General features: G+C 35.0%; 2 protein-coding genes across 2 annotated transcripts; one reads left to right on the top strand and one right to left on the bottom strand.

Moving 5' to 3' along the window:
* Positions 1-1,272: 1,272 nt before the first annotated feature.
* Positions 1,273-4,566, top strand: LOC101900066 (uncharacterized protein KIAA2013 homolog). Its single transcript, XM_005175840.4, has 5 exons — positions 1,273-1,568; positions 1,978-2,269; positions 2,669-3,775; positions 3,840-3,964; positions 4,032-4,566. The coding sequence occupies exons 1-5, from the start codon at positions 1,406-1,408 to the stop codon at positions 4,217-4,219; spliced, it is 1,875 nt and encodes a 624-aa protein (XP_005175897.1). The 5' UTR covers positions 1,273-1,405; the 3' UTR covers positions 4,220-4,566.
* Positions 4,567-5,729: 1,163 nt separating this feature from the next.
* On the bottom strand, positions 5,730-22,190 carry LOC101899900 (aspartate aminotransferase, mitochondrial). Its single transcript, XM_005175839.4, has 4 exons — positions 22,030-22,190; positions 7,101-7,257; positions 6,688-7,038; positions 5,730-6,619 (listed from the first exon to the last, which is right to left on the bottom strand). Exons 1-4 carry the CDS (start codon positions 22,113-22,115, stop codon positions 5,924-5,926), a joined length of 1,290 nt encoding a protein of 429 aa, XP_005175896.1. The 5' UTR covers positions 22,116-22,190; the 3' UTR covers positions 5,730-5,923.
* Positions 22,191-22,240: the final 50 nt, after the last annotated feature.

Below are 22,240 nucleotides of genomic sequence, written 5' to 3'. Positions count from 1 at the left end.
AATAACTAAGGGCTCTATAAGAGCGAAACAATCGGCCTAATAGCTCGTTTACATTCAAATATTTATTCGGATTACCTTTAATATCGGCATTTATTTGCTTAATCCGGATATTCTCGACCAGAAAAAGCTAAGGCTGACACTGGGACAATTTTGAAATTCAAAAAAAATTGAAATTTGCAAGAAATTTTTATAAAAACAACGTTTGCTTATTAGTGAAGAACGATGGCAATATTTACCAGGGGTGAGGCAGGGTATACATATGTTTCGGAAAAAGCCACCAATCCTCATCAGTCCCTTGTTTATCGCTGAAAACATATGGATAAGGGATATCTCCTAGAAGAAACTACATATCGAATATTTAATGTGGCGATCATATACAATACGGGAAAAGAAACGCCCCGAACGACGAAATGTTTAAATAATATTTGATTGCAATAAATTTCCATTCAATTGTAATAACGACTATACCCGCTTTTCGGTATTTTGAGTAACGTGCTCTATTGAGAAGTATTCTTTATTCTTAAATAATTATTAGATTATATTACATTTCACTGATTTACATTCAATACAAAGAAAGCCATTGAAGGCCAATTATACATGTATTGGAAGATTCACTTAGATTAGTGTTAAACTATGATAGAACAGATAAATTTAAATATTTTTCCAATTCCCATTTTTTTTTTTTGCATGTGCCCTACAATAAACGAAAAGTTATGTCACAGCTCCTTTTTAAATGTTTTTTTTTTTTTCAAATATAAGTAGATGTTTATATGTTTTCTTATATTGTGTCATTGGGTGATTATTATAATTTGCGATTTTCAGCAATTTTTACAAATTTAAAAAACTTTTCATTCAACATTTATTGTTCCAGCAGCTGTGTCGATGCGTCTACCTATATTCTTCTACCATGATTACTAGGACAGTGAACTGTCAAACCAAATTTGCAATTGAAAATGTTGAATGAAAAATTATTTAAATTTGTAAAAATTGTTGAAACATGTGTATTATAATATCCTCCGAATGACGTCGTACAAGAAAACATATAAAAATCTACTTATATTTGAAAAGAAATTTAAAAAATAGTGACAGATCAATGCTCCCAAGCGTTGATGCATCTACCTGTATTTTTCTACCATGTTACACTTTATTAAATAAACCTTGCATGCGCCCAATATATCTGCCTTAAAGACTCCATTGTAAAAGTAGCATTAGCATCGCATGTCACTTTTGAATTTCACCTTCACCAAATAAGGTGAAATTGGTTTGTAACATATGTCAAGGAAGAAAGTCATATGTTTGAGATTTGTTTCAATCTTCAATCGAGAGATAAACAATGTTTTTATGAGTTAAGTTTTCGAAATAAACAGTGGTTGGATCCAAAAATAAAAATAATTTACTATAAATTATGTCGAGCAATATGTTTCGCACAGCTAAATACAAAATAGATCTTGTAAACTTTTCGTCATATCGCCGGCTTTTTGTGGTTCTATTATGTGTTTGTGTTTTCTTTTACCTGCTGCCGCCCATTTTTCGTTATCTATTTCTTGGAAGGGCAACGGAGAATAAAGGTAGGTTGTTGTTATTATATCCTACACCACTCTGCGGGGAGAATATATTGAGTTTGTTTTTGCCAAAAAGTTTGTAACATCGCGAATTGTAGAACCATAAACTAGACATAGTTCATAACATCTGGACGAGGATGTTAGAGTTGAGGACAAGAAAAAATCCTTGCATTTTGGATGTTCATCGGATTAAATTTATCATATAACGATGGTATAGCTACCTACATAAATAATAATAATATATCTAACCCAATATATCCCATTATGGCTTCGAACTCCTATTAGAATTTGGAATAGTTCATTATGGTCTAATTTCTTTCAGATCTACAAATTATGGTGGTGTAGGATTTCACATGACAATAATTTCTGCTTACATATTTTTCAATATAACTGAACTACAACAAATATTTTCCAGATCCTTTGATGCAGTGCATGGATGATCGCTTAACACCATTCTTCTTACAAAATTTCGAATATGATGCCAATATCAGACACGTCCCACCATTTGCGGATGAACGCAACATTATACCATATGTGGGCAATGGATACATTGGTTTGGAAGTGGCACATGATGCTCCGCTGAATATTAAATATGGAAGAGCTATGCAATTGCCCACACAATTTCATCCGGTTGTATCAGTGTTGCAAACTGCTGAGTCTGGTAGGGAAGCTACTGTTGTGGAGTATCTTTCAGGAATAGTATGGAGGTAAGTAAAAGGGGTTTGCATTATAACTGAAACTTAATTCCTCAAATCCATTCGCATTGTGATCCAACGCCGGAAATTGTATAAATAGCATTGGGGCTTATAACAAAGGCTTGATTTTATAAAAGGAGACTTTGTTTCATCGTCGCGTGTTGAGTTTGATGAAAATAAAAAAAATATAAATAACAAGGGCCTAAGTCTTACAAACAAAATCTCATTGAGCCAAAAAATCACATTTTAAATTTTGTTCGATGGTTCCTGCAGTCGCCATAGCTGATATTGTTTGCCTTGCATTCGTTTCCCCATTGCCAACTATTTTAGTAAACAAAAACAATTTCTACCTTCCCTGAATTGTCAATAGTCTTAATTCTAATCCCTCTCTATCTTTTATTTTTCTTTCAGATTCCAATGTTTCTCCAATATGTTCATATCATATTCTTATTATGCTCATCGCACACACCCCAGCATTCTAATGCAAGAAATCAAAATTACCAATACGCGGAATACCATGGAAGAGGTTGAGCTTATACTACCAAGGGTACATTTCCAGTCGCCCAACACTCGTACAATACAACTTGGTTCCACTGAATCTACAAAGGAGTTTCAAATTATCACTGGGACTCTGAGTCCAAATCAGGAGGACACATCTTTAGTTATCATTGTAACCATCGTTATACCGAAAGTAGCAAGAAGTATACAGCTAAAAAAGCGCGGCAGTATTAAAATCGAAATACCAATAGCAGTACACTATTCCAAGCCAGTGAAAAGAGACAACGAGGAGCAAATAAGAACCACTACTACTGAGACAGAGCAAAAGGCGACATTAGCCATGAATAAAGTATTACAGAGCTTGCAATCTAAAACGGAGTCTGCCAATGCAGCACTACACAACTTTCGACAGGCCCATGTTAATGTATGGTCTGATCTATGGGCTACAGGGTTTACGATCAGTACTTCGAAAGCAGAAAACAGTTTAAATGGTGATCGCATCAATGCCACCATGTACGCCGTCTTATCACAAACACGTAGTTATGAATTTGAGGAATATATATCAGTGTCTGCACCATCCAAACAGGATATAGCAAAGGCCTTAACATATGCCGAAGGTTGTTATGATTCATATCATACTTTACAAGCCGATAATTTATGGTTGCCCATGGATTCATTGGAAAAACTTAACAAAGTCGTCTCATCCTGGATGTTAACACTGGAAAAGCAAGGTTGTCATAATCTCATTCGAGCTGGTTCATCGGGCGTAATTCAGGCAATGGTTCTAAGTTTCGGTAGTTTTCGTTTTAGTAATCAACATTTAGAGTGCAATATGCACCCAAAATATCTGCATCGTGATTTCCACTTTCGCCGCCTGAACTATGGCAATCGGACACATGTAAATGTGACAATAAACGTAACTGAAGACAATAAGGCTGTCATAAATGTGGCATTAGATCGATCAGATCGTTCATATTATGCTTGTGATGGTGGTTGTATGGATGAGCCAGTTTTATTAACGTGAGTGAACTTATTTAAATTGCTTAATATTTCAACTTTAAAAAGGACTATTTTAATTTTCCAGTCAAAATCGCAGACAATTTCCCGTAAAACTCACAGAGCCATTGACTGCCATTCTTTATATAACCGAAGACAAACAACATATGGTTGAACTCCATCAAGCTATACATGTTAAAGAGGTTGTAGAAGGTAAGATCAATAACACAAATTGTTGGTAATTATGCACATTTAACTCTACTTGTCATTTATTATTTAGCTCCTGCGCATGAACAACATATAATATCCCTCCATAGACATGGTCACCAGCTGGGCGGCTTACCCACATTATTTTGGGTATCTGTATGTGCAATAATTATAGTATTCCATATATTTCTATGTAAATTAATAATTAAGGAATATTGCGAACCATCAGATAAATTAAGATATCGTTATAACAAACCGTGATTTTAGGTTCTAAATTATTTTAACCATTAAAATATTTAGCTTTTTTATTTTCTTTTCATTTCAATGTAATAACACAAATTTTTAGAATATAGCTAAGATTTGTATGTATCCAATATTTAGGATTATTAACAAAAGGGAGAGAAAAATAATAATGATAATATGATACCTTACTCTTAAAGCTTTACGCGAAGTAAGAAATGCATACAATTTTCTTTTTGTGAATGAGAAACCCAATGTTTAAGAAAAAGCAGACAATGTATATACCTAAAACAATTTATTTAAACTTTGATTACGCCGTATTTTTCCTTTAGAAGAAAATAAATTGATGTTGGCCTTGAGTAATAATATTTAATATGTTATTTATTGTGTGATGGATTGCGATATTTGTCTACGCGGGTATGGAAAACTTCGTAAGTGTAACTCAAAAGAGAAATAAGAAAATATAATCAGGGTACAAATTCTCGACTCTTCGATCGGAAAGGATTTGTGCATGCGCACTTTAGACTGATTATAATTAATTTTTTGATCAAATCAATTGGGATCTAACATCTTTTTTATGCATTTCGAAAGAAAATGAATGCAAATAGAATATTTTTTAATTTGCAAAACCAAACATAGAATGGTTTATTCCTTCGCAATTTTTTCCTTTCAACATACAATTACAGGGTGACATAAAAAGCTGCAACAAAGTAAAACACCATAATTCTTTTTTTTTTAAATTTTATTGAATGAAAACAACAATTGTCGGAAATGGAATCAAATTTTAGAATAAGTTTGTTCGAATTGGTCATCTTTGGCACGGCCAATGAAACCGTTATACGCAGCCTGAATGTTGCTCTGCGGTATTTTGGCCCATTCCTGGCGAAGCGCTTGCTGAGGTGATCGACACTTTGGTATTTTTTAGTGCCAACCTTGCTTTCCAAAATGCTCCAGACACAATAGTCCATCGTGCGCTGGAACGTAATTGCGCCAAAACTACCCTGGTTTGTCTGACGTTCTTCGGCTGAATTGGATGGGGGCATTACATGAGGAGGCGAAAGTCCTTCCCTTACGTCAGCATAATCTTATGCTTTCGTTACAGTACCTGCTTGGATGTTACCGTGAGAGTCATCCCAAGGAAGGACATACATGATCTAGAGAGGGAGGTTCAACGCTATGAGTAAGAACCTCTAGATCAGGAAGTCTATGAGGCAGGTTTGAGTGGCATTCATACCGATACAGTCGCACATGCTATCAGCAATTACAGAACTCCTGGTGAAACTAACTAACGTCTTAGTGTTTAAAGTCAACTTTCTAATGTTGTATAAAACATGTGTAATCCAAGGAACAAGGTGTACTGAAAAAGCACACTAGAATTGGAAAGAATTGAATTTGGTTTGTGATAGTTAATGCCACAATAACATCAACATTAATACAACATCGATGTATCTGCTACGAAATAAATTAATTCTTCAGTAAATTGCGAGAGAACGCAGATATAACAATACGGAAAAAACTAAAAGAAATCAAATATGGTTTTAACTACAAAATTAAATTTATTTATTTATTCAGCATTAAAATAGATAACAATAATTTTTTTCTGTCCATTACTGTCTTCGGTCGGTGCAAATTTTATAGAAAAATAAGTGCATTTTAGTCTTAAAATTAGGTATTTTTTACAATAAAGTAGTATATTGCATTTCAATGTACTTTTGGAAACCCTCTTTACTTGGTGACTTCGTGCATGGCCTTGGCTAAGTATTCCACATTTTTGGTAGTAACACCAGCCATTGAAATACGACCATCTCGTGTCAAATAAATGCTATATTCCTTTGCTAAGCGATCAACCTGTTCGGGTTTCATGCCAGTGTAGCAGAACATACCAATTTGATTGGTAACGTGATCCCAGGAAAGTTTCGAGCCATTCTTAATCAAATTATCCTTTAGTTTAGAACGAACACCAATAATACGATCAGCCATAATCTTGACATCCTTCAACCATTCACTGCGCAATTGATTGTCGTTCAAAATTTCTGCAACCAAACGGGCGCCATGAATTGGAGGGTTTGAGTAGAGGGCGCGAATTAAAATCTTAATTTGCGATGTAACACGGTCAGCCTCCTCTTTGTTGGCGCAGGCAACTGTGAACGCGCCAGCACGTTCACCATAAAGACCCATATTCTTGGCAAAACTTTGGGACAAACAGTATTGGTGGCCCTCTGATTCGAAAATGCGAATGGCTTGAGCATCACGATCGATATCACCAGAAGCAAAACCTTGATAAGCCATGTCGAAGAATGGATACAAATTCTTTTCCTTTATCAATTTGGAAAGTTCTAACCACTGTTCCTTGGTGGGGTCAACACCAGTGGGATTGTGGGCACAGGCGTGCAACAATATAATGGACCTGGCTGGAATTTTCTATATAATAAAATATTTGAATTACATTTGTGTCTTTGCGCTTGAAACAGCAAATCTACAATACTTACGCTAATATCATCCAAACATCCCTTAAAGTCCAAACCACATGTATTGGGATCATAGTAACGATATTTCTTAATAGGCAATCCGGCGTGTTCAAAAATGGGAACGTGGTTGCCCCAAGTTGGATTGGGAACATACACTTCGCGATTGCCATCCCAGAACTTACTTAAAAAGGCCGAACCAATACGCAAACTTCCAGTTCCACTAATACCTTGGGCCGTAGAATTACGTTTTTCATGTAAAACCTGTGAATCATTGCCCAAAGCCAATTCAATAGCCTTGTTATAGAATTCGGGAATACCTAGAATGGTGGCATATTCTTTGTTCAATTTTTTGCCAATGACACGTTGTTCTGCCTAAAAAGAGAGGATACCACTTACATTTACATCCGACTCTATAAGATTTTGTTAAAACTCACCTTAATTACACTAGGCAAAACCCAGGGATTTCCGTTGTCGTCCCTATAGGCACCGACACCCAAGTTGATGCGATTGGGATTTGTGTCTTTTTTGTATGCCTCCGTAATACCCAAAATGGCATCGGGTGGACCCATTTTCACACCATCGAACCATGATCTGCAAGTATTTGAAATTTATCAATGAAATATGGACACATGTGTTCAAAAAAAAAAAATTAAATAATAATTGTATTGTATTCAATAAACCAACGAATGTCAAGTTTGCATGTACCCAATCAAATCTACATGATTTGTATTTATTAACATGCTTTAGGTAGCATATCTTGGTACTCGGTGCACGAGAAATCCACCTTAATTGATCAACGTATGGAAACCTCTGACTTTACCTTGGCGACTTTTCTCAAAATAGAGGGAGCTATTCATGATGCTTCTTATATCATACTCTCTTCACTATACAAAGTATGAAGAGTATATTATGTTGGTCACTCGGTTTGTAACTCATTGAAAGAATCATTGGCTTAACTCTAGTTTAGTAAAAACTCTTCAATTTTTCGAAAATTTTTCTAGTGGTAGGTATTTTTACCCTGATCCCGGGACCCCAGGTTTTTGACCCCAAAGTCCGGGTTCCAAAAGGGGACCATTATGGTGGTCAACAAAATTGATGCCAAATTATAGCTGGCACTCTTACCTTTCCAAAATGCTACAATTTGTGCTAATACCTTTACTGAGTCCAGAGATATGGATCTTTCCATCCGCATAATCCGATTCTAACCAGTTCATTAAAATTATGTTTTCAATAAAAAAGGCTTATTTCACTTAGCCGTTGTTGGATTACAAAAGCACCACATTTAGAAAACTTTGGTTCGCATTAGCCGGTGTGGGACATACCCAGAGGAGAAAATCTCAAGCCCCGACCGAAGGCCGTCTATTTAAAAAAAAAGTGTCATATTTAGAAAACTTTGGTTCGCGTTAGCCGGTGAGGGACATACCCAGAGGAGAAAATCTCAAGCCTCGGCCAAAGGCCGACTACTTACAAAGGGTATCAAATTTAGAAAACTTTGGTTCGCGGTAGCCGGTGTGGGACATGCCCAGAGGAGAAAATTGCAAGCCCCGGCCGAAGGCCGGCTATTTAAAAAAAGTGTCAAATTTAGAAAACTTTGGTTCGCGTTAGCCGGTGAGGGACATACTCAGAGGAGAAAATCTCAAGCCTCGGCCGAAGGCCGACTACTTACAAATGGTATCAAATTTAGAAAACTTTGGTTCGCCTTAGCCGGTGTGTGACATACCCAGAGGAGAAAATTGCAAGCACCGGCCGAAGGCCGGCTATTTAAAAAAGTGTCAAATTTAGAAAACTTTGGTTCGCGTTAGCCGGTAAGGGACATACCCAGAGGAGAAAATCTGAAGCCTCGGCCGAAGGCCGACTACTTACAAATGGTATCAAATTTAGAAAACTTTGGTTCGCCTTAGCCGGTGTGTGACATACCCAGAGGAGAAAATTGCAAGCACCGGCCGAAGGCCGGCTATTTAAAAAAAGTGTCAAATTTAGAAAACTTTGGTTCGCGTTAGCCGGTAAGGGACATACCCAGAGGAGAAAATCTGAAGCCTCGGCCGAAGGCCGACTACTTACAAATGGTATCAAATTTAGAAAACTTTGGTTCGCGTTAGTCGGTGTGGGACATACCCAGAGGGAAAATCTCAAGCCCCGGCCGAAGTCTTGGTATTTAAAAAAAATGTCAAATTTAGAAAACTTTGGTTCGCGTTAGCCGGTGAAGGACATACTCAGAGGAGAAAATGTCAAGGCCCGGCCGAAGGCCGGTCACTTACAAAAGGTATCCAATTTAGAAAACTTTGGTTCGCTTTAGCCGATGTGGGACATACCCAGAGGAGAAAATCTCAAGCCCCGGCCGAAGGCCGGCTATTTACAAAATGTGTCAAATTTAGAAAACTTTTGTAATTCCAACGACGGCTACGCGAAATAAACCTTCTTTTACTGAAAACATAATTTTAATAAACTGGTTAGAATCGGGTTATGCGGATGAAAAGACCCATATCTCTGGACCCGAAAAAGGTATTAGCACAAATTGTAGCAATTCGGAAAGGTAAGAGATGCCAGCTATAATTTGGCATCAATTTTTTTTTTATAAAAAATCCGGGTACAAAAAATCGATAATTTGACTATAACTTCCGAACCGTGACCACATCATGTGACCACTTGTTGGATAAGTATTTTCATAAGCTTTCCAACATTACCTACGTTGTAATAGGGTCCGTGTCCAGGCCGGGTCTTGAACCCGGATTTTCGGGTCAAAAATCGGAGGTCCCGGGTTCCCGGAATCTGGGTAAAAATACCTACCTCTGGGAAAATTTTCGAAAAAATCGAAGAGTTTTTACTAAACTAGAGTTGTTCCAGGAACTTTCTAATTGCGGCGAAACATTCATGGTTGGTAAGTTAAAACAAATTCATGGCTGGTAAGTAAATTTTTGATGCAATGTATATGTTAACAAGAAAAGTTGCCGTATTTGGAGCAAAGATAATCCACACGTTGTTCAAGAATTACCAATGCATGCCGATATATACACTGTTTGGTGCCGTCCTTTTCTTTAAAAATAAAGAAGGTCGTCCTTTACCGTGAATGGTAATCGATAAAGACAAAATCATAATCAATGGAGTTTTGTTGCCAAAACTTCAAGATATGGAGGTAAATGAAATGTTGTTTCAACAGGATGGTAGAAACAATGATAAATATTGAAAGAACATTTAAGTGACAACATTATTTTGAGAAATGGACCGGGAAAATTAGCCTCTGCTTTAGTGTGATTTGATGTCACTCGATTATCTTTTGTGGGATACCTAAAGCCACGTTTTGGAAACCTATATTCAATGCGTGATTGCTGAAATACTCCCTCAAATGCTTGAAAAGATGGTCAACAATTGGACCTCCCAAAGCCAAGCCAATAAAAAAAAGCGAATTAATTTTTTTTTTTTAAAGTCTGTATCTGTAAGGCAATCGAAATGCTTTGTTCACTTCCTATTCGAAAGAAATCGAGTTGGGGCGAAAGCATTTTTCATGCAAATGTTGATGTGTTAAGAAATGTTATACTACTTTATATAACCAAGTTTCTGTTTTATCTATAGTAGTCTTTGATTTACTATTATATTACAATTCATGTTGTACATACTTAAGTTTTTCATTCCTAATAAAACTTCTACTACAAAAGGTTATGAGCCCAGGAGTCTCTGAGAAAAATAAAAATTATAAAAATATAGAACTTCAAAAATTTATGAAATGGATTTTGCTAAGCACATCAAGCCTTTGGAAAACGAAACGGACTATCCAATATGGAAACGGAAGATGCGTGATTTATTAGACTATCACGAAGGAGCAATTGACGTTATTGAAGGTAAACTAAAGAATCCAAATCCACCATCCTCTGATGCCACGAGTGAACAAAAGAAGCTGTACAAGGAAAAGTCGGACTTGTATAGAAAAGCAAACAGTTATGCAAAATCCATGATAGCAAGCGCAGTAAGTGACAATGTGTATCAAAAGATAATGGATAAAGAAACTGCTGCTGAGGCTTGGGAATCGCTAATGGTTCAATTTGAGGCTAGATCGAAGGATCAATTATTCTTCTCATTTACATGGAATTTAAGTGAAGACGTGAGCTTACATATTGCAAAACTCAAAAGTTTGTGGATAGAACTCAATAACGGATTGAAAGGACGTAAGGAAAATGAGCTCCCAGAAGTTTTATTAGTTTGCAAAATCCTTCAAATTTTACCAAGTCATTTTGATACTTTTAAGTCAAGTTGGATGCTTTTAACAAAAAACGAAGAGAAGAATTTTGAGGAAATGACCGCACAACTCTGTATGTATCAAAGAAATTGTAAAGGTGCTGATGTTAAGGACGAAGAAGCTTTAATGCTTAATAATGTCAAGAAAAAATTCCCACAAACCAATAATACAAAAACAAGCAAGAAAAATGGTGCATGCAATTATTGTCATAAGAAAGGTCATTGGATACGAGATTGCAGAAAATGGATAAGTGATGGTAAGCCTATAAAAGAAAAGAAGGCTGAAGCAATAACTCCTCAACACCAGATTTTACCTTTAATGTATGAAGAGATTAACACAATTAAGGAGGATATTTCAAAGAATTGGTGGATTGATAATGGCGCTACACGACACGTGGCAAATAATAGAAATGTATTTAAATCTTTCGAGAAGTTCAAGGAATGTTGCAAGATTAAAGCGGCCGGTGGTGAAATGTTAGATGTAATTGGGAAAGGTACAGTTGATATCAAGTCTTATGTCAACAACAAGGTAATCCAAATCACACTAACAGATGTTTGGTACGTTCCAAGAGTGTCAAGGAACTTATTTTCTGTTTTATCTGCACAAGACAAGTGTTCAAACAGTGAATTTAAGTCAACAGCAACTGAGTGTGAACTTTGGGTCAATAATAAGGTGATATTAGTTGGTCATCGGGAAAAAGGAGGCACATTGTATCTAGCGGATATTGAAACAGTCATCTCAAATTCAACAAATGAAGTAAATTTAACGGAATCTGATAACACATTGCAACTATATCATGAACGTTGGGGACACCAGAATAAACGCCATGTACAGAAGAAACTAAGGGAGGAATTTGGTATTAATGTAAAACTTGATATGCAAATTTGTGAATCCTGTATTTATGGAAAGTCACATCGATTACCTTTTGGTACTAGAGAGGTTTCTAAAAGACCAGGCGAATTAATGTCAGCTGACGTATGTGGCCCATTCCATATGTCTTTCAGCAAAAGGAAGTATTTGGTCATATTTAAAGATGCATACAGTAAATATTGTTTTGGATATTTCTTGAAGGAAAAATCCGAAGTTAAAACTGTATTGAAGGAAGTTCTAGCTTTTTCAGAAAATCAAGGAAATCCAATAAAAGAATTTTTGAGCGATAATGGTGGCGAATTCGATAATAATGAAGTAAAGCAAATTCTAAAGAAATATGGAGTTACACAGAGACTAACTGCTCCCTACACTCCGCAACAGAATGGTGCAAGCGAGAGGGAAAATAGAACTGTAATTGAGATGGCCCGTACTTTTAAGTACTCGAATAAGAATGTCCAATTTCCTGAAGCTATTTGGGCTGAGTTAGTTCGTACCGCCATATATATTTTAAATCGTACTCGCAAGACACCAGTTGATGACAAAAGTCCACATGAACTTTGGTTTGGAAGAAAACCCAGAATTACTCATTTGAGAATAGTTGGAAGTGAATGCTATGTCCATGTTCCAAGTCAGAAGAGGAAAAAGATGGATTCAAAGGCAATCAAGGGACATTTAATTGGATATGATACTGAAGAGCGTTATAGAATTTACATCAAAGAAAATCAGAGTGTAATTTTGTCAAGAGATGTGACATTTAATGAACAAATTTCAAAATGTGACGATCAAAAGCAAGAGATGAATGAAGAGTTTTCAAATAAGAGAGCTGAAGAAATAAAATTGCCATTTAAATCATATGAGATATCTAAAGAAGAAGTGTTAGAAGAAGATCATATTCAGCCCAGTACACCAAGATATATTCAAGAGATTCGTTGTGATTCAGATTGGGAAGATGAGATGTTTGAAGAATGTTCGGAAGAAAATGTATCCAATGAGAGTGATTTCCGTGGATTTGATACGATAGAAAATACAATTAGAAATCGTTTAAGAGATCGATCAACGCTACATAACTCGAAGTATGATGACTATGTTATGGCTGCTCAAGATTTTATGTGTGAAGTACAAACACCTACCAGTTTTATTGATGCTGTCGAAAGTACAGAAAAATATCATTGGATAAAGGCAATGAAGTCAGAAATGAATTCCCTCAGAGAAAACAACACGTGGGATTTGATTCAACTTCCAAAAGGAAATAAGGTACTCCCATCAAAGTGGGTTTATAAGATAAAAACTAACCCTGATGGAAGTACAGACAAATACAAAGCAAGATTAGTTATAAAAGGATACAAACAATGCAAAGGTGTAGACTACAATGAAACCTTCAGTCCAGTTGCAAGGTTGGCAGTGATACGAGCTATAATAAGTATAGCTGCAAGTGAAAAGATGCATCTATCTCAATTTGATGTATCCACTGCTTTTCTTTATGGCCACCTTGAAGAAACTATTTTTATGAAACAACCAGATGGTTTTGATGACGGCACAGGAAGAGTTTGTAAGCTTAAAAAGAGTCTATATGGATTAAAGCAAGCTCCGCGGTGTTGGAACCGAAGATTTGGAAAATATTTATTAAAAATCGGTTTTATAGCAAGTGACGCCGATCCCTGTATATACATACGAAATCAAGAAGGGAATAAATTAATACTAGCTCTTTATGTAGATGATGGTCTAGTAGCTGCCACAGACCCCGGCGAGCTGGAAACATTTTTGGAAGAGTTGAGAAGAGAATTCAAAATAACCACAAAAGATGCAAGTTATTTTTTGGGTCTGGAAATAAAGGCAAATGAAAGTGGAATATCAATCAGTCAGGAAGCATACGCAAAAAGAATTCTGGGAAGATTTAGGTTTACTGATTGCAGGCCAGTTTCATCGCCTATGCTGAAAGGAGAAAATTTCGAATCGGGGAAAGACAATGTGAAGTGTTCTCAATTTCCATACAGACAAGCCGTAGGAGCCATTATGTATCTTATGTTGGGAACAAGGCCTGACTTAGCTTATAGCATTGGATTCCTTTCAAGAACATTAGAAAATCCATCCAACGAAGATATTACCCGAGTTAAAAGAGTTTTTCGTTACATATCTGGAACAATTAATTATGGAATATTTTACAACAACGAACATGCTCAAGAGCTAGAATGCTACAGTGATGCAGATTTTGGAGGATGTTTGAAAACCGGAAGATCTACATCTGGTGTTGTTGTAAAATTTGCGGGAGGGGTTGTATCATGGTTAAGCCAGAGACAAGCTATGGTAGCAACATCTACAACAGAAGCAGAAATTGTTGCAGCTTCTGAAGCAACAAAAGAAGTAATTTGGCTAAAACGTTTATATTCTGAATTGATAGAATTAAATTCCACTCCATTGTTATATGTTGATAATTCTGGTGCAGTACGTTTGGCACAAAATCCTGAATATCACAAACGCACAAAGCATATCAACAATAAGCATTTCTTTATTAGAGAAAAAATTTCTGAAAATGAGCTTCAAGTAATACAAATACCTACGCAAGATCAATTAGCTGATTTGATGACAAAACCTTTGCAACCCACAAGACTTAAACTTCTTTGCGATCATATTGGATTACAACAAACAGTCTAACATCTCTTAACAAGGGAAAGTGTTGATGTGTTAAGAAATGTTATACTACTTTATATAACCAAGTTTCTGTTTTATCTATAGTAGTCTTTGATTTACTATTATATTACAATTCATGTTGTACATACTCAAGTTTTTCATTCCTAATAAAACTTCTACTACAAAAGCAAATGGGTTTCATTAAAAATATTTATAAGAAATCGGATGTCAAATTCGGTCCCTTACTTTTGAGTTGTCAAGTGGTGAAAAAACCGCGAAATTATACCAAGTCCAGGTTAATCACGATTTTTATTCAATGTAAACATTTTTGGTGAGCTTTTTACACAATTTCAACAACATTTGGTCTGTTTCAGAACCTGCAAGATGCAATTTTCTCTGATATCACAAAGGGAAAATCTGTTATCGTAGTAAAAACAGACAAATTTTACTCAAGAAATCATAGTTTATGTTTTTCATGTAAAACCTGTGGAAGTTTTTTGCTGCAAAAACACACTTTCATTTTAGTGGGAAATCGTACTATGTAATGCCAGCCGAAAGAAACATTTTTATTTAAAGTAAGTCCTACATAAGGTCGGCCAGGAAGACTACTTTTGACAATGAACTTAGTAGTTTTTGAACTATTGTGATTTATGAATCCCTTTGAATTTCAAATCAAAATTATGTTTTTGGCAGCACCCTTCGTTGTCAGATAAGCTTTCTGGCCGACCTTATGTAGGCCTTGGTTTAAAGCATAACCTGTAAAGGGTCGGCAAGTAAGCCCATCTGACAACTGCCAAAGACAATATTGTGATTTGAAATTTAAAAAGAGTCAAATCACAATAGTGTAAAAACTACTAAATTTATTGTCAAATTGCTGTCAACAGTAGTCTTCTTGGCCGACCTTATGGAGGCCTTGGTTAAGAGAACCCCAGTCTTACTCGACTTCGAGAAACTGCCTTCGTTCAGTTTTCATTATACCCTACACCACACAGTGGTGCATTTGTTTGTAACATTGAGAAGAAAGTGAGATAAATCCATAGTTGATTTTGATGATCTGCATAAAATCACATTTTGAGTCGATTAATGTCTCTCTGCCTGCCTATGTATTTTTGCAAACAAAGTACAGGTAATATTTATTGCCCGATTGAGATACAATTTTACCCAAGAGCGAAGCCTATAAAATTTAGTGATAACCGGGCTAGGTTCACATATGCCTCCCATGTGCGTACATAAGCAACTTGAAGTCTTGGCATGGCATATTTTGTGACATATTATAATGGAATGTCAGAGCAGTACTCGAATCCTGCCGTCCTTTCCCCTTATAATTCCTGCTTATGTACCCTCAACCTTTATTCCATTCTTTCAAGTTGTTCCGATTTCAAGTCGTGCACCCCATCCTGAATTGAATGGATTTGTGTACTTACCGCCGAATTCAATCTGAAAAAAGTCAAATTTGTTAAAAATCGGTTAGATATAGCTATAGGTCCCACATATGCTTTATCCGATTTAACTCCCCGTAAAATGCAACTCAACCTCATAGAAATTCCTCCGCCACATTGCATAGAGGTCGGTTCCGATTATTGTGCACCAAAAGTGTAATATCTACTCAAATATGATGGATTTCAGTGAAAAGCGGATCAGATATTTTTTTAGTCCAGATATAATGTTAAAGTTCTCAAAGTCGAGAGATACTAATGCCTCCGTCAAATTAAGTGGAAATTGATTGATTTGAATAATACTCACATATATTAGTTCCATTTGTTGTTGCAAAATGGTCAGGATTAATCACTTTATTGCTGTTTTTATAAAAACAACGTTTGTTTATTAGTGGAGAACGATGGTAGTGTTTACCAGGTGGTAAATTTAGCAGGGGTTTCAAATTATAACTGCTCTAAAGCCACAATATGCATTTAAAAATGATCATGATTGGTATTATTTACTTCACATAAATGTCCAATATAAACATTTATATGTTATGGTTAGCTCTACTAAATATACATGGCGGTGTAGGGTACCTTCTTTACTGGTTTTCGATTGCCTTAGAAAAACTGGGCATAAATTCTTTCCAAATATATGGAAGCTAATAAATTTAAAAGTAAGGAGCTATGTTATTTGGAAGGAATTTGGATCTGCCCAGCCAGTTTTCGATCATGGAAAGTAGTACCCATTACGAACTCCAAATGTTAAAGAATTTCGGTGAAGACTGTAGCTAAAATCATCAAAATATCGAATATACTTTGGTACCGTTATATGGGGGCTATGCGAAGACTATGACCTGTATAAGCAATTTTCTGTCAGTGGAGGTAGTGTCCATTTCGAACTCCAAATACGAAATTTGGTATAATTGTTGTAACAAAATATGATACATATCAACAGAATTGCGAATATCGGCTGTACAGTTATATGGGGACTATACCTAAACTTGGACCTATACGGACAGTTCTTTGCAAAGATTTTTCACATATAGGGGGCATAATCTATCATTTTACACCAAATTCTGTTCAAAAATATAACAAAAAAACCAAAACCAACTTAAATATGGCGGTACAGTTATATGGGAGCCATATGTGGATGTGTTCCTGTATACTCCATTTTCAATTCCAACAATTCTACGGACCTAAAATGCATCTCAACAAATTTTAATTTAACCTATTTCACTTTGTTCGGAAGTTATAGTAATTTAAAGTGACATAAAATATTATGCTGATCAAGAATGTATATACTTTGTGAAGTCTAAAATGTTTATTTTGAGGAATTACAAACGGAATGACAAATTTAATATACCCTCCATAGCAAGGCATAATTAAAGAAGATAAAACAAAGGTACCTCCTAAATACAATTTGTTTCTTTTGGTGCCCTGTCAGAGCATAAACACAGTTTGTATATGTGTGTGTATTGTTTTGTATAAACAAGATAAAAATTGGATTTTTTTTCGAATTTATTGTCCCTCTATCTTAGTTTCAAATTTGTGAAAACCATATCCCATTCATGTTTTGTGGATTCTCCCCAATACTTACTATTTTGTGAAATATGTAACATAAACAAAACCAATTGTTGCATGTTTAAAAGTCTACCTCACTCTTTAAGATTCCAGCACAGAATTGCACTTTCCTAGTTTATTTGAAGTTGAGTAACCTTTCTTATTGAACCATGCTCCAAAATATGGTGGAGGCTATAAAAAAAGGAAAATCTAAACAAAAACAAATTTGACTTGAAAAATGTTTTTTTATGGTTGCTTGGAAGGAACAATAAAGGAAGTCATGGCTCCAAAGTCCTAAGAATACTGTTTGCAATTGGAAATTAAATTATATTGGCAGTGAGTTCGCTTTATGTTGAATTGTTTTCTTTTCGATTGGTATTGAAATTTGAACGTCTGATTAAAGAGACGCCAAAAATTGACCAAATTCGTGTTCCGATAGATAAGTCAATAATCATACAAAGCATGTTTTATGCAAAAGATTATATATTTCTTCAGAAGCGATAATAAAAATAGCAAATGATAAAATTGACCCATAAAAAGGCACACTTATTGGTGTGTTATACGCCTTAATCCAGAGTTCATTTTATACGTCACATAAACAATGATATAATTTTTTGAACTTACAGAGTGAGATGAAAAAACTGCAACCAACTTCAGACTGCTGTCATTTCTAAGCCACTCGTGCGACAGCTGTTAAAATTATAGTGTGATTTCTTTATATTTGGCTGGAAAACCACAAGTGGCTACAGCATTTAAATGTTAATAAATCTTTTGTGTCTCGTACCATCGCTCGTTATCGAGTGGACGGAAGAAAACAGCAACATCGGCAGAAATTGTTCGAAAAGTAAAGATGCGACTTGATCGAAACCGGCGTCGCAGTGGCCGAAAAATGGCTCGTGAGCTGAACTTATCCCAATATTCCATTCGGCAAATATTGAAAAATGAGCTAGGGTAAAGGCATTGAAATTCCAAAAAGTGCAAGATCTTACACCGCAACAAAAAGAAAATAGGTTCAAAAGAGCTTAAGAGTTGCTTCGCTTGGCCGAAAGTGGTGAACTGCCGAATTTGGTTTCCTCCGATGGGGGAGCATTCGTTGTCCAGCAGTTTGTAAACAAACAAAATGATCGTGTTTTCTCGCCAAAGAGGCCAGCTGAAAATGTGCACCTTTCATTTAATTTCCAGCGCACAATTTCCACCAAAATCTCCGGATACCAATCCGTTGGACTATTGTGTTTGAAGTATTTTGAAAAGCAAGGTTGGCACTAAAAAATACCAAAGTGTCGATCAACTCAAGCAAGCGCTCGCCAGGAATGGGCCAAAATACCGCAGAGCAACATTCGGGCAGCATGCTTCATTGGCCGTTTGTGTATTTTGCGAATAGAAAACTAAATTAAAAATTTCGGATGTAGGAGCTCAATTTGGTTTGTACACATTATCAGTTGGTTAATATTAATATTTTGTCTAATAAAGAAAAAATCGAAAATAGTATTTTCAATACAATTACATTCGGACTACTGAGCGTTCAAGATAAAAAACACGTTTTAATTCCCATAAAATAAAATATGTTTGGCACGTGTTTTCTGCTCATAGGAAATAAAGTATGACAAAACATCAGGAATTCCAACATCTCATAATTTATACTACGCACATGTGTAGATATGAAACAATTCTACAACACATTGTATAATACTGTTTTATTAGATAAATTAATTTTTTGGTTAATAACGTAATATATTTTTGCGGGTCATTTACAAATTTTTACGGAATTCTGAGATTATTGATAAGACAAGTTACCTATATGAATTTCATTTTTAGCTGCACATATCATATGGGTCAAAGTCATCGGTTTAAAATTGTATTATTTTAGATTTTTTATAACTTGTAAAAAGAATTGTATAAACTAAAAAAATTTGAATATATTTTTCAAATTGCAATAGCTTTAGTACAGCGACAATGAGCGATCTATGATAACAGTAACACTCCAGACCATTAAAACTGATAGCAAATAAAAAATACGTGGTCGTCAACATGGTTCAATAATGTATTAAAAAGCAATAACAACATGATGTGACGTATGCAATATTTGCACCATTCAACTTTTGAAAATATTTTGCTGCTTTTACATAGATAATGGAATATTTATTTGTAATTGTTTTGAATGCTGTTACTATACCCTAGAAAAATGTGATAAGACGTCTTAATATTTTACAATACCAGTTTTGCAAAAATATACACAAATCTGGTAGAAACCAGTCCATAAATTTACGCACGATTTTGATTTTCTTCAGAGGAGCTCACAAAATACCGTTACGAATATAGAAATAGGAAGTACAACGTCGTCATGATTAATAACAACTATATATTGTAATACCCATATTACATCAAAGCTAATAAAAAGCAAGAAAGGCTGTGAGCAAATGAGGAAAATGTGCACAAACCCAAACCAATAGGTATATAATGTTAAATTAAAGCGTTTTTAATCTATCCTTTTAAAGTATTTTCGTTTCCTTTATTTGTAGTGTTGTAAAGATAGTTTAAGATAAGTACCACATTCTGGGAATATTTTATAGAGGAAATAAAAATATTGATGACGATAATTTTATCTTATCACAGTACTTTCATATCCTTCACAATTAAATGAAGGTTACATAATAATTGTCCTACATAAAACGTTACCTCAATTTATATCGAATAGGATGTATTATGGGATGGTCTACGTTGTGACATAAATCTTATATAGCAGTATCAACCGATTTGAGGATTTCTCAAGGTCCTGGTCAACTTGTCCAGTTAAAATCTTAAAGGGTAGAACACATCCTCCAAGAAATGTTCATTACATTTTTAAAATATTGTATATTTTTATAGAATTTGGACGGATAAAGGATATTCTAAGCGCTAACGGTAAAAAAAAATAAACTTCTAAAAGCAAATATGTATTATTACTATTGTAGACAAGGAATAAAAAGTTAAAGTTGTGGATCTGGGCACAATTAATTGAAGGTAACTTCACAATTCATCTGATCTGATTCTACTGTAATAAGAGTGTCAAATTCATTATGACGTTTTTGTGTTTGAGTCTACTATTTTGAATTTATTTAGTTTTATTTAGAGATCACTATACGTTCATGCATTTAGAAAAATTATTTAAAAGCATTTTAAGAATAAAACATTAAGTGAATTTTCATTCATGGCCTAATGGAACAAAAGGAGGTCAAAAAAATCCTTAAAATTTCCGTTTCTATATTGAAATTGTTAGTGGTTAATCTACCAACAGAAAACGCGATACATAAAATTACAGCTGAACTGGTTGTAAATTGGGGCCTAAATCTCCAAAATAGATTACTTAAAAATTCTGTCCCAAACCTATATATTTAATATATTACTGCAATAAATCACTGTCGTGATTTTAACCGACGATTCGATGACTAATTCGACACAGAACTTAACGCTGACCGTCTCCTACAAATCTTTCGAGTTGTTTCAAACGTATGCTCGGCTCCAGAACCTACAAAAATTCACTAGTTTTATAGTATTTGCATTTTTGCTTTAAAAACTTGAAACATTTTTGGTCTGATCCAAAACTTTCAAGAATCTACTAGTTTTGCATTTTTATTTCGATGTCATAAAGGGTTATCGTAGTTATCGTAGTACAAAATTGTACATTCTTGTAGTTCTGGAACATACCAATTGTTATCTGAGAAGCTTAATGTTCTTGGCACATTTTATTTTATTCATAAAAATGGCTTAACCTTGGCTATAAAAGAACGAGCTCCTATTATACATATGTATGGAAAATGTAGCTGAAACGCAGTTTAGCTACTGGAAGAATTAAATATAGGTTACCATTCTATGGTGACCAAAGAAACTAAAGGATGTTTGAAACCGCCTCTATTTGCAAAGATTAATAAAAATTTTCAGAAATAAATATTACAAATAGAGACACAGAAAATAATTATTTCAGCATCAATATACTATAATATATATACACTTCGTTGATACGTAGTATATGATTTCCAAAGAGGCACTGTGTTTCTTTTTTATTTCAAAGATTAGTAATTTTATTTACTTTTAAAAGCTTTGCCAATTGTAACACTGCCATACCTCGTCTGTACCTGGAAATATTATTAAAACAAACTTCTCTCCCTCTCCATGAAAATGTTTATCTTAAAGAATTTAAAAATAGAATGTTCTATCAGCTAAGCTTGTCTAGGAAAATTGACATTTTTATAATAGATAAATTTCCTCAATATTTATGCAATGTTTGCAATTTTGTTCCAAAACAGATCTCTATGCATCCGCTGCCCAAGTTTCCCGTCAATTTGCACTTTGAATGACCTTGTGATGAATGACCGAACACAACCCATTGGCTTATAATTTTTGTGTCAGTTCGTGGAGGAAAAAAACATACACCTTCCACTCACAACAACGTCAAATTGTTTTTGTTATGTGACAATGAATGTATGCAAAATCATCCATGTACATGGAAAAAAATTCATCTCATTAGAACATTACTTTTTTGCAAAACCAAAAGACAATTATCCAATGCCAAAAATAAAAAAAAACAATATCATAAATATCGATATCCAACCATAGAACTATTCCAAGTAGGTGTCCACTTAACTTATGTCTTACAATTAATGGGCTAAAACTTACTTGGCACGTTGGCTGCAAACGGTTGAGGTTGTAGCCCCCAATATACGATTTGCCGGCAAAAGAGTTTTCACACAAATATTGGCCATGCTATTATATTAAATGCCACCGAACAACTTAGCACCTGCGACTCTTGTGGATGTAACGTACAAACTGAAGAGGGATACATAAGTCGGATTTTGATTAATCGATGTTGAAAAATCTGAAAATTGCT

Source organism: Musca domestica, unplaced genomic scaffold (assembly GCF_030504385.1).
Source record: "Musca domestica strain aabys unplaced genomic scaffold, Musca_domestica.polishedcontigs.V.1.1 11, whole genome shotgun sequence".
NCBI lineage: Eukaryota > Metazoa > Arthropoda > Insecta > Diptera > Muscidae > Musca > Musca domestica.
This window is presented reverse-complemented; position numbering and strand designations above follow the sequence as displayed.